The sequence below is a fragment of the Phyllostomus hastatus genome, unplaced genomic scaffold (assembly GCF_019186645.2).
Source record: "Phyllostomus hastatus isolate PE091 unplaced genomic scaffold, TTU_PhHast_1.1 phas_contig_148, whole genome shotgun sequence".
Taxonomy (NCBI): Eukaryota; Metazoa; Chordata; class Mammalia; order Chiroptera; family Phyllostomidae; genus Phyllostomus; species Phyllostomus hastatus.
The window spans coordinates 7882438-7895727 of record NW_025333607.1 but is presented as its reverse complement, the minus strand read 5'-3'; the positions used below and the strand labels follow the sequence as shown (position 1 = coordinate 7895727).

Here is a 13290-nt window from a genome sequence, read left to right as displayed (position 1 = left end):
TTGACTTTTCCTTGAATATAGAATAAAATTCTTCAAATTTTATACATATTTTGTACTGGTATCATATTTTTATATAAGATATAAGTTATTTCTCATGGAGGGAATAAAAGAAATATTGGAGGAAAAATACTTGCTACTACTCAACTTCCCCCATCCCATAGCAGACATCAATAATCACTCTTTAAAATTCAAGAATCCAGTTGAGTGCTAATAATCATGCTCCAACAAGGCTCCAAGAAGCCACTCTCCGCCTATCAGATCTGGCACAAGAAGGGACCATTTGCCACTGGCCAGGTCACCTCTCTCCTAGGTCAAGATGCTTTCTGATTATCTGACTTAGGACAGACGGTTTATAAGTAAATAAGCAAGTGAGTTTTGGTGCATTTTTACAATGGAATACTACAAAGTCATTAAGAAGAAGCATCAAGATACAAAATTATCTTGAAACTATCATCACTGAAAACATCTAACAGAGGCCTCTATTTTCATGCATACTAAGAGGTAGACATCAAAAAGTTTCACAACAAAGTGCATGAAGGTACTGGATAAAATAAAACTTAATGCATGACTGAGCTGGCTAGAAAATAAAGGAAATTCTCTGAAGCAGTAAAAAGAAACAGGAACAAGACTCCAGAAGGAGTCGGCAGCGCTGCCTTGGGGGCATCCTAAAACTGTCCTTTGAAAAGCCATACAGGAAAATCTGAACAGGCCTAGGATCCCCCAGGGTGCCCACAGAGACACTGCCTCAATGAAAAGAAAACTGAAAAGCCCCAGGCCACTAGGAGAGGCACTGAGGAGACGTGCCCTCCTCATCTGCGGCCCTGGACGAAAGGGGACCCCTTCTCCCGTGGGAATCGGTCACCCCCGGTGGGCGATAGCGCTGCACGGAGCCCCAGTCTGCAGTCAGCGACCCTAGAACACGAGGCAAGAAGTGATTTTAAAATAGTTCTTGGTTGGCAGTGCCCTCTGATGTCGCGCCAAGACAAATAATAGAAATAGCAATAGAAAAACATAAAACAGTCTGAGAGAAATCTAGTTTAGAAACAAAACAAAGATGGGAGCGCGGCAGGGCTGCCAAGGCGGTGCAGGAAGGTAAGGAAGGGCCCCAGGCAGCCAGACTGCTGAAAGGAATTTACTCGCAACCCAGGGTTTTATAATTAGCAAATCTATCTCCCCAGAACAAGCCTGATGTATATTTTCACACAGAAGGAAAAAAAAAAGAGATTTTCAAACCAGAGTTTCACACCAAGCAACTTTTAAGGAATGTACTTCAGAAAGAAAAAAAAAAATCATCACAGAAGGACCGCATAAGATAAAGGTATGGTGAGTAAACAAAATGGTATTGGTTATTAAAAAAACAAAGCACGATAATTTTAAAACACTGGCAAAGAATAGTATAGGATATAAACAGGTAAGGTTAGAGTTAAAGCCTTCTAAAGACTTCTTGTGCTTTAAACCTTATATTGTGAAAAAATTGTGTTAGGATATCAAAGACATATGTTAAAAGAATAAAGATATGGAACATAATTTTAAAAATAGTACAGGGGGGAAACTGAATAAGAAGAAAATCTAAAAATCAATCTGTGGTAATTTGTTTACAAAAACGGCTAAAATAATTCTTTACGTTCTTCCAGTCATGCTCATTTGCAATAAAACATCCCCACGCTGCCTGTCTACGTTATCCTGAAGGTACCAGTCAGTGCAATGCAGCCAGAGAAAGAAATAGAAGGAAAAAAAAAACCCTAAGAAATAAAGCATTCAGTATCTGCAGTGATGCCCAAAGAGAAAACTTCTTAAAAATCCACTAATGACTACTATATTAATAAGAGGGCTCAGCAAGTTTCTAGGATATAACAGATTTATACAATGGTTATTTGAATTTTATACATCTTCAAAGAGTAATAGTAAACGTAATTCACAAAATGTATTAGGGTAAGAAATAAGGTCTTTAGGGCTATTACTATAAAACTTATCTGAGGACCTTAATAAAACTTGTAAGATTATTTAGACAGACATTAAAGGAAGCATGAATAAATGTCAGTTTTTATCATAAAAATGTCAGTTATTCCCAAGCTGATCCACAGACGCTATGTAACGGTGTCCAACTTCTAGTAGATATTTTTTGGTATGACTTGATAACTTGATTCCAAAATGAGAATATAGAAGAATTAATTAGACACAGAAAAATAAATCACCAAGAAGAGGCATAACTCTACTAAAGGAGGCAAGAATTTAATCTCACCACATTTCAAAACTTACTAGGAGGCTACATGAAATAAGAAAGTGTGACAGGTTTTGTTCTGAGAATAAATAATGGAAATTGGCTGAAGCAGAAGTAAAGGAAAAAACCATACTTACATATATTAAAAATTTATAAATGATAGAAATGGCACTGCATTTTAGAATAGAAAGGATGGCATATCCATTACATGGTACTAAACATCTAAAACAACCCTTATGTAAAAAAATAAATTTCATTTTTGCAGACTATATATAAAAATCAAATATTTGCATATATAAAATCAGAGATATTGAAGAACTAAATGTAAAAACAAAACCAAGACATGTTTACAGGAAAATATAGGGCAGTGTCTTTACAAACCTATAGTAGGAAAGGATTTCTTAAATAAGGCAAAAGTTATTATCATCAAGAAAAAGGCTGATAAAATTTGCTACACAGAAATACAGAACTTCTGTTTATCAATTGTCAATGTAAGAAAAATGAAAAGACAAGGTCCAAAGTGGGAGAAGTGTTTGTAATAATTTAACTATGTTTTATCCCTGACTGGCGTAGCTCAGTGGATTGAGCGTGGCCTGCAAACCAAAGCATCGCAGGTTCGATTCCCAGTCAGGGCACATGCCTGGGTTGCAGGCCACAGCCCCCAGCAACTGCACATTGATGTTTCTATCTCTCTCTCTCTTTCTCCCTCCTTTCCTTCTCTAAAAATAAATAAATAAAATCTTAAAAAAACACATATTGACATTAATTAAATCAGATTTTTAAAAAATAATTTAACTATGTTTTAATACCCTGAATATATAAAAATTCCTAATTTTTCAGTAACTAAAAGACAAATTAATGAGTCAGAAGACTCAACAGGTACTTCACAGAAGAGGAAACAACTATAAACATATACAAATATACCAGTTTCCATAAATAATCAGAAAAATGCAGATTAAAACCATAATAGAATACTATTGTTTTTTTTATGCTCACAGTTTATTGGAGTTTTGGGGGGAATACCATTTTACATAATAGATATAGTCAATCTAAGAACCAAATGCTGTCAAGAATTCGACGCACTGAAATTCTACTGGTATAAGTGTAGATTGCAACAAATCACTATTAAACAATTTGTCTTTCCCGCCAGGCAAAAGATTCATAAACCCTATGACCCAGCAAATCTTTGTTCTCCCAGGTTTGTACTATAAAAGAAGAATAGGCATGTACACTAGGAGTATTTTTCCTTTTAGCTAAAAAAAGGGAAAAATAGGAGAAATAAATCGCGGTGTGGTAAGTACCTACAATGAAGTCAATATTAACAAAATACAGACATATGCATAAACATGAAAGAATCTCAAGAACAATGTTCAGTGGGGATAAAAGCAAGTCACAGAAGAGTTCAGTTACAATTCCTCTTATATGAAGTTCATAAACTTGCAAACTAATAAAATGTTTACAATTTATATTTTTGGCAAGACTATAGAGAAAGTATAAAGATCAGAGAGGAAATAGATAAAGTAGAAATTCAAAAAACAAAAAAAAATAGATCAATGGAAGTAAGACCTGGTATTTTGAAAAGATAACAAAATTGACAAACCTTTAGCCAAACTCATCAAGAAGAAAAGGGAACCCAAATAAGTAAAATGAAAAAAGAGAGGTTAGAACCAACACTACGGAAACACAAAGAATCACTAAAGAATACTATGAACAACTATAACAACAAATGTTGTTATGAACAATATAACAACACATTTGACAACCTAAAAGAAACAGATAAATTCCTAGAAAAGCCTATAACTTTCCAAGTCTGAACCAGGAAGAAACAGAAATTACTAGCAAGGAAATTAAAGTAATAATAAAAAAACTCCCAACAAATAAAACTCCAGGACCAGACAGTTTAACAAGTGAATTCTACCAAACATTTAAAAAATTAGTACCTGGAGTTCTTAAACTATTTCAAAAAAATCAAAGAGAAGGAAATGCTTCTGAACTAACTCTATGAAGACAGTATTTACCCTGATACCAAGATCAGACAAAAACAGTACAAGAAAATAAAATTAAATGCTAATATCCTTAATGAACACTGACGTAAAATTCATCAACAAAATATTAGCAAACCAGAACAATGCATTAAATGATCAAATGAGATTTATTCCAGGGATGCATGGACACTTCAACATCCATAAATCTACCACATTAACAACAACAAAAAAAAGGACAAAAATCATATCACCATCTTAATAGATACAGAAAATGCATTTGACAAAAGTCAACATCCTTTTACAATATGTTAAAACCACTGAACAAAGCGGGTATAGAAGAAACATATCTCAAAGAAAAAGAAAGTCTATATATCACAAACCCACGGCTAGTATCATGCTTAATGGTGAAAAGTTGAAAGCTTTTCCTCTCAGATAAGAAACAAGACAAGGATGCCTACTTCCACCACTTCTATTCAAGATAGTTTTGGAAGTCTTACCAATCAGAAAAGAAAAAGAAATAAAAGGCATCAAACCAGAAAGAAGGAAGTAAACTCTCTCTATTTGCAAATGACAGATACTATGTATAGTAAACCCCAGAGACTCCACCAAACATCTATTAGAACTAATAAATGAAGTCAGTAAAGTTGAAGGATGGAAAATCAATATTCAGAAATATATTGTATTTCTATACATCAATAATGAATGATCAGAAGAAGGAATTAAGAAATCACTTTAAAATTGCATCAAAAGCACAAAATACCTAGTAATGAATTTAGCCAAGGAAGTAAAAGATTTGTACTCTGAGAACTATGACAATAGAGAAAGAAATTGAAGAAGATACAAATAAGTGGAAGTTTATAAAATGTTCATGATTTGAAAGGATTGATATTGTTAAAATATTCATGCTACCTGAAGCATTATACAGATTCAATACAATCCCTATTAAAAGACCAGTGGCATTCTTCTCAGAACTAAAACCACAAATCCTAAAATCTGTATGGGACCATAACAGACCCTGCAATATAGCAAAGGAATTTTAAGAAAGAATAAACTAGGAGTTATCACATGCCCAAATTTCAAACTCTATTACAAAGCTACAATAATCAAAACAGTATCTTCCTGGCATAAAAACATATCTAGAGCAATGGAACAGAATAGAGAGCCCAGAAATAAACCCACGCCTATATGGTCAATCAATTTATAACAAAGGAGGCTAGAGTATACAATGGGGTAAAAACTCTTCAATTAGTAGTGATGGGAAAACTGCGCAGATACAAAAAACATGAAACTAGATCACTTTCTTCCACCATCTACAAGAATAAACTCAACATGAATTAAAGACTTCAATGTAAGACCCCAGACTACAACATTTCTAGAAGTAAACATATGCAGTAAACCTTTCAACATCACACTTAGCAATATTTTTTGGATGTTTCCTTGGGCAAGAGAAACAAAAGAAAAATAAGCAAATGGGACTATATAAACCTTAAAATACTTTTCAAGTTTTACAACAAAGCAAACCACTAGCAAAACAAAAAGACAACCTACTGAATGGAAAAAGATATTCACAAATAATATACCTGGCAAAAGGTTAACATCCAAAATATTTAAGGTACTCATACAACTTAGTACGAAAAAAACAAATGGTCCAATGAACAAAATGGGCAGAGGACCTGAAAAAAACATTTCTCCAGAGGACATACAGATATTCAGCAAGCATAGGAGAAGATGCTCTGCATCACTAATCATCAGAGAAATGCAAATCAAAACCACAATGGGAAGTCACCTCACACCCGTCAGAATGACAGTCACCAATAAATCAACAAATAACAACTGCTGGTGAGGGTGTGACGGAAAGGGAGCCCTCCTACACCATTGGTGGGACTGTAAATTGGTGCAGCCACTGTGGAAAACAGTGTGGAAGTTCCTCAAGAAATTCAAAATAGAGCTGCTATGCAGCCCAGAAATTTCAGTTTGGGTGTTGATTGGAAGAAAGCAAAACACTAATTGGAAAAGCTATCTGCACCCCTATATTTATTGCGGCATTATTTACAACAGCCAGGATATGGAAACCACCTAGGTGTCCATCAGTAGATAAATAGATGAAAAGAATATGAATATAGACATTGGAATGTTTATATTTATATTTATATTTGTATTTATAGTTATAGTTATATTTAGTTCTGCAGTAAAAAAAAGAATGAAATCTTGCCATCTGTGACAACATGGGGTGAGTGAAATAAATCAAAGACAAAAACCACATGATTTCACTTATATATAGAACCTAAAACAACAAAACAAATAAATAAACAAAACAGAAAGCGAGCCACAGGTATCAAGCACAAGCTGATGGTTGCCAAAGGGACAATGGTGGGGTCAAGGAAAGGATAAAATAATTTTTTCAAAAGTCAGTGTAAAGTGATAAATGGGCAATTCGGGTCAGCGGTCACGCCTGGGGAGAACGCGGGCATGCAAAGGAGGAAGGAGAGGCAGAAGAGCTGGACGTGCCGATCAAGTTCTACTCCGTGAGCAGAGTGTGTGTGGCTGTTCCCTTCGTTACAATTCTTTAGCTCTCATTTAGGTTAAAATATGAATACACATATGTAACCATACTGATTTTATATATAACATAGATATGCCTTTCGAGTGTACCGTTCACCCTCATTATTCATGGGATCTGCACTTTTGAATTTGCCTACTTACTAAAAAGTATTTGAACTCCAAAATCAATACTCACAGCGCTTTTGCAGTTGTGAGCATGTGCAGACAGTGGAACATCTGAGTCGCTTGACAAACACTCTGCCAGCTGAAGCTAACAAGACCAGGCTCTCCCTTCCTGGTCCTGTTTCCGCTCTCCTATTGTAAACAGGCATCCCTTTCAGGGTCTATGGTGACCCATGTTTTAGCACCTTTGTGCTTTCTGTGTGCGTAATTTCTGTTTCTAAAATGGCTGCGGTGCTGCCCGGTGCTCGGAAGAACAAGGCTCTGAGTGCTTGATGGAAAAAACACGCATTAGGTGAACTCCATCCAGGTGTGGGGTATAGCACTGCTGGCTGTGCATTTAAAGGTAATGAATCAACAATGTAGACCAAATAAGTTATCTTCAAACATGACCATGCATAAAACAAGGTGGTATACTGATCGAATGATGAAAATGAGATGAAAATGACCAGAGACTTGAAGAAACCTAACCCTGTATTTGCTCCTGGGAGCAATGTCGCTAATTCAATGTTTGTGGCAAGTTTATAGAACACAGTTACAGCGAACAGTGAGAATATAAAGAATAACAAAATGTATTTATTTTTGTGTTATACATAAAATGACTATAAAACATACAAACTTATATGTTCTGTACATACACATGTATATGTTGTATACATGTAAAATAACTTTATACTAGTTTACATTTTACCAAATATTTGATATGTTGTATACATATAAACTATAAAACACATAAATGTAAAATATTTCATAATAAAAATGAAACAGGCAAAAACAACACATAGAGGCTATATTCACCAGCAAAATATACATAAACACAAATTTGTATGTGCATATTAATATGCTCATATGCACAAGTTACCTCTGGAAGGATAGAAATGAAATATAAATGGAGTTAAAATAGAAAAGAGTAATGCCAAAAGACTTACATCCCATTATATACCTGAATTTTATAACAGATGTATTATTCAAATATTATTTCTTTCACTCATTCACTAAAAAATAAAGAGGCCAAAGCTTCTTTCTTAGATGACCACGTGGGAGAACTTCCATTCATGCCTCTATGAAATGAGGACTTATTTGAGGTCTGTGAGTACTGACTGGGTGCTGAGGCTCCGGCGTGGGATGTACAGTATGAGGTGTCAGTGGGGACACCCCAGCAGAAATATGCAGGAGGCAGTTAGCAGTGCTCATGTGTAATTGACTCCAATCACCCCTCAGAGGCCGTGGACCATGTCTCATCAGCCCTTGCGGAAGGAATGACCACAGCAGTGGGAAATGTAACTCTCCAACAGAAGTGGTGATATAGAAGGGGTGATCACTTCAAAAGAATGACTTCAAACACACGCTTCTTGAATGTGTTTAAATGGTCCATGAAAGATTACTTAGGAGTGACAGGAAGGGTATGGTGGAATCCGAAATAGAATCACCACGTGTCAGTACGTCGGTCTGGTGCGTGGTGTCAGCATGCGTATTGCAAGAATACAAAAGTCTCCCCGTTTTCTTGTTCTGATATCGGTGACGTGATCTGATATCGGTGACATGAGTTTCATCGACTACCTTACATGGGTTTCATCTTCACTATAGTGTCAATCATGTGACATCACACACACTGCCTTATTCACCACCTCTTGGAGTCCCTAACTATGTTTTAACAACTTTAAAAATAAACTGTAGCTGCCACCTCTTGTAAAACGTCTTGGTTCCAACATGACTTTGCTGTCCATCACGTGATTTTAGTCAAGTACTGAGCCCTCTGAGCCTCTGCTTCCTTATGGTAAAGCAGGGCAACCGGGGCTGCTCAGAGCCCTAAGGACTCATGAAATTATCATCCTGTGGAGTACAGACGGGCTTCGGCTAACTCTTCATGAATGCCTGACACTGTCACTGCTGCCATCGTGCTGATACCAAGGAAACCACTGTTTGTTTAAAAGACAAGTATGTTCCTCTTTCGATGTTAAATGGTCCGTGAAAGATTACTTTGAAAAATCAAGTTTATTTTATCTTTTATCATCCCTAAAAGAAGTTCTCACGATATTTTCAGAAAAGAAGAAATAAAGCACCAGACATGCTCCCTCTGAACGTGGATCACGGCTTACAGGGCTCCATGGGCACCGTTTCAGAGAGAAGATACTTTCAGCACACTTCTTCATCTTTGGTACAGTTCATACCCCTGCTTACGGTGTCTCTTCATGCTCACGTGCAGAATTACCAATACTAAAGGTTGTATATTTAAGAGAGGTCTCAACACCTTTTTAATTATATGCACGTGATTACATATTTATGCATTTTATCTTGGTTCTATTTCTCTAGTTCAGCTACAATTTACCATACTTCGTCCAAGGAAGAAATATTTAAAAAAAGAGGGGCTAAAGTTACTTTCGGGGAGCGAGGCTAATGATATCTCATTAGGCATTTCTGCTGTATAAAATCACAATAGTGACTTTATTAACTAGCGTGAGTGAAGCTACCTTTACCTTTCTCAAAAATTTGCCACTCAACCAAAAAAAAAAAAGCTTAAGCAGAAGTTTTAAAATATACACTTATCAAAATACATCCTCTGAGTAAAAAGGCTGCGAAGGCTAAGGACAGAGAGCCAGCTCCTATTTCTGTGCCGGCAACCTCAGCGCGTGCAGGCGCTCACACAGAGGCAGCCTGCTGCATCTGAGGCCCTTGAAAGCGCAGCGGGATGGTTTTCCTACGGACACTCTGTCCACAGTGCAACCTGGATTCCAAGGGAAAGAGGCAGAGGAGGAGGGAGTGTACCCAGTTTCGAGAGAAACGTTAGCAAAGCAAGATGTTCCCTAGTGGTCTCCTTTGTCTCATCTTCCTCACCTCCTCTCATCAGCAACTTCAAAAAAGAAAGAAGCACAGAGAAAATCTAACAAACACTACAAATAAAAAATCACCATCTAGAGATAACCAGTTAGGTTTCTTCATAACACACGCACAAAACTAAAATCATCATATACGCTGGCACAAGTAGAGATAGCTAAACTACAGTGACTTTGATTACACAGTGAAACACTTGCGCATCGGATACAGTTGTCCCACAACACCTTCTAAAGTTGTGGCAGAGTGGTGTCCTTCCACTTCCTTGCTTTTCTTCAATATTAAAAGCTCACAAAATTGACTTTTGCCCATGCCAAACCCCCAGAATGTTCCACCTGTAAACAGGTACCGCTAGAATGATTCCCTCCTTTCTGAAACTCTTCCTGACTCTGGCTGTCATTACGCCAACAGCCTCTCTTAGTTTTTTCTGACGTATCTAAATACGTCCCCTGTGGGGCTTCTGTGTCCATCATGGAAGTGTTCCCCCGCTCCAGAATTCCACCCCTGGATCTATCTTTCTTCTCTTCCTAGGTGACCACATCCACACAATAATGATGTCTTTTATATGATGTCTAATCCCACATCCAGAAATTCCATCTGAGTTTCAAAATATAACTTTGGTATTCATTCAAAAAATGAGCTAAGGTATAAAGGAAATTTCAATGCCTTGTTTCCAAAATATAGGTGCAGAATATTATATAATAAACCAGACATCATATGAACAACTATATGGGTGCCACACATCAACATTTCAGATATGAAATCTAGCAAATTATTTAATTTTTTTTAATGAGATACAGAATTAAGGGTTCCTTTCTTCCCACAAACAAAAAAAAATCCATTTTTTTTACCTACATCGTTTTCTAAAATTACACGTTCTTAATCCTAAAACCACACTGAGTGGAAAAAGCAAGGCTCATTTTTATTCACCGTTAAGAGTGGAGTGAGTTTACAGGGCCCTCTAACGTGTTACTACAGGAATGCGAGTTCAGTCAAGGGACTACTTGGGAACCACTGAATGTATTTGCCACTAGAAGTCACGAGGGTCTGAAAATTTGGAAATGACAAAGCGCTTTGATTTATGAATCTATTTCATATTGCATTTCATGTTTCATGTTCCGTTTCAATCTTCATGATTATATTCAATGATGGAATAGTGTTTTCCCACCTAAAACAAAGAGCTGTACTTAAGGTTTAATTAAATGCCAGCACATCTCATTCGTTTCAAACATCAGTAATGACACTTGGACAACCTGGAAAGCCACAGCCTGAGAGGGGACGGAGTGGCACTCGGCCTCGGTCTCAGGCCGTGCCAGTCTCCACGGGAATTCCCGAGCAGCAAGAGCTGTCGCCAAGCATTGCCTGACACAAGTCTGATCTGATCTACAGAAGAGATGGAACATTGCAAAAGCAAAATGATCTGAGTAGTGAATGCGTGGAAAAAATACGTTTCAATGATTTCAAATAGCCAGATTTTAATAGAATTTTTTCTCTTTACACAAGCTGTTTCTTTAATATCTTCTGAGGTTTTTCATATTTGCTTAACTCGAAGGAAGATAGGAAAAGCCAATGAGATAATATTGGTAAAGGGTTTTTTTTTTTATTTTATTTTTGCCCACCACTATTCATCCCCCCTTAGGCTCCTTGGGAAAAAATGGTGCTAAGTATTGACCCTGGCTGGCGCAGCTCAGTGGATTGAGCACGGGCTGCAAACCAAAGTATCACAGGTTCGATTCCCAGTCAGGGCACATGCCTGGGTTACAGGCCACGGCCCCCAGCAACCGCACATTGATGTTTCTCTCTCTCTCTCTTTTTTTCCCTCCCTTCCCTCTCTAAAAATAAATAAATAAATAAATAAATAAATCTTTTTAAAAAAGTATTGAGAGGAATGTATACATCCTTTACAAAACAGCATATAACATTTTGAAGATCTGAAAAAACATCAATGTAGTTTGTTTTGGGACCAGGTTGAACTAAAGTCATAAGCAGAGATAAAACCTAGAAGAATATTTCAGAGCCATTTTAACCAATATCTATTACATTTACTGTCATTAGAGAGAAATGGTAATAATGAATATTATTCACAAAATAGCATGTTTAGCAAATTGCTAGTCTCTCACAACGGTATGACTCATGATTAAACATACTTTATTTTTCTAGGATGCCCATCCCTTTTAAACCAATGTGTATGTTTGTCTTGAAATGCCTTTCCCCCTCTACTGACATGGGAGGGAAAGGAGAAATATCGCCGCAGGATTTACCTTGAACAATAAACCGCTCCATGTTTTCCTTGAAGGGCTGGATGTGCTCCGTCGAGGACACCTGGTACACCTTCCCCGCTTCCACCTCGCAGGCTGCAATCAGAGAGACACTGTTTACAGCGCTGCGACGGAGCAGTAAAACAACGTTGAAACCTCACTCGCTAATGTCAGCGTGTCTTGTTACCCACAGTAATTGACCTATGTTCTACATATACGTTGGAAGCGTCCAAATACTGACATGAGAAGCCTGTAATCAAGGCTTCATTCGAGGGGATGGTAAATCCTTAAGAATCGGTGACTCCAGTTCGGTCACTTCCAAAGCGTGTCCACTTAACCCCTGAGCCTCGGTCTCATCTGGAGAGTGGGCGTGACGCCGGCACCCGCCTCTCAGGGTTGTTATGAGGATCCAATCAGTTAATAGATGGTAAGTGTTCAAAGAGCGCCTGGCACACAGTTATTATTTCCCGTCACCACCACCACCATCATCACCATCATCATCTGACTTCTAATACAAGTTTATGCCCAGTGAAAGTCCACATTTCTGAAAAAGAACCAATAACTGTGGTGCTAATGTCAGGAGAGCAACCAATACATATGGAGCCTCATTCCTTTTCACCTATTCTTTAAGTTAATGTTTAGAACAAGTCAGTAAAGGGGACATTATGAGCTCGTCACGGCTGCAGAAATGAAGGCTCAGAGAGGGCGGCCACTTTGCTCCCGGGGCCACAGACACCAAGCAGCAGGCTCACAGGCGAGGGCCCAAGCCGACTCTCAAGTGCACACTCTTCTCAGACTGTGCCATCGTCAGTGCCTTGGTAGCCCAGAGAGCTCCCTGGGGTTAATTAAAAAGTGTTTCTAAGAACATGTCTGATGAATTTTCAACCACTCTGGTGATAGTGAGCACCCTCGGCCTGAAAAAAAATAATTCAACATTGAACAGCATGTATTTGAAGGACACAGCTTAGGACAGATGCATACGTGTCTGACTCAGTGAAACACTCCCTCTGCAACTCTTAAGGCAAGGCTGCTGGTTCCTCAAGGGAACTTTGTCACTGCACTCTTTCAAATATTTTCTGTATCTTATAAAACCATATTTCCCTGTTCTTTCTCCTCCGGGTCATTAGCTTTTCTAAGCATGAGAAGACAGGAGGGCTGGATTTTGTTAACACACTCCCCCCATCAAACAGAAAACCCAGTTAGGTGCAGGAACATGTAAAACCGGGCACGCACGCCGAGGGCTCTCCCCACCCATCTTCCCTGCACTCCCCCG

The 13290-nt window shown here is 37.8% G+C and overlaps 1 protein-coding gene across 1 annotated transcript in view; it reads right to left on the bottom strand.

Moving 5' to 3' along the window:
* Nucleotides 1–13290, bottom strand: part of FMN2 (formin 2) — a 268694-nt gene that overhangs the window by 73286 nt on the left and 182118 nt on the right. Inside the window, exon 14 of the mRNA XM_045818459.1 lies at nucleotides 12021–12113. Within this exon, the coding sequence (XP_045674415.1) occupies nucleotides 12021–12113 (93 nt within the window). The remainder of the gene's footprint in view (nucleotides 1–12020; nucleotides 12114–13290) is intronic.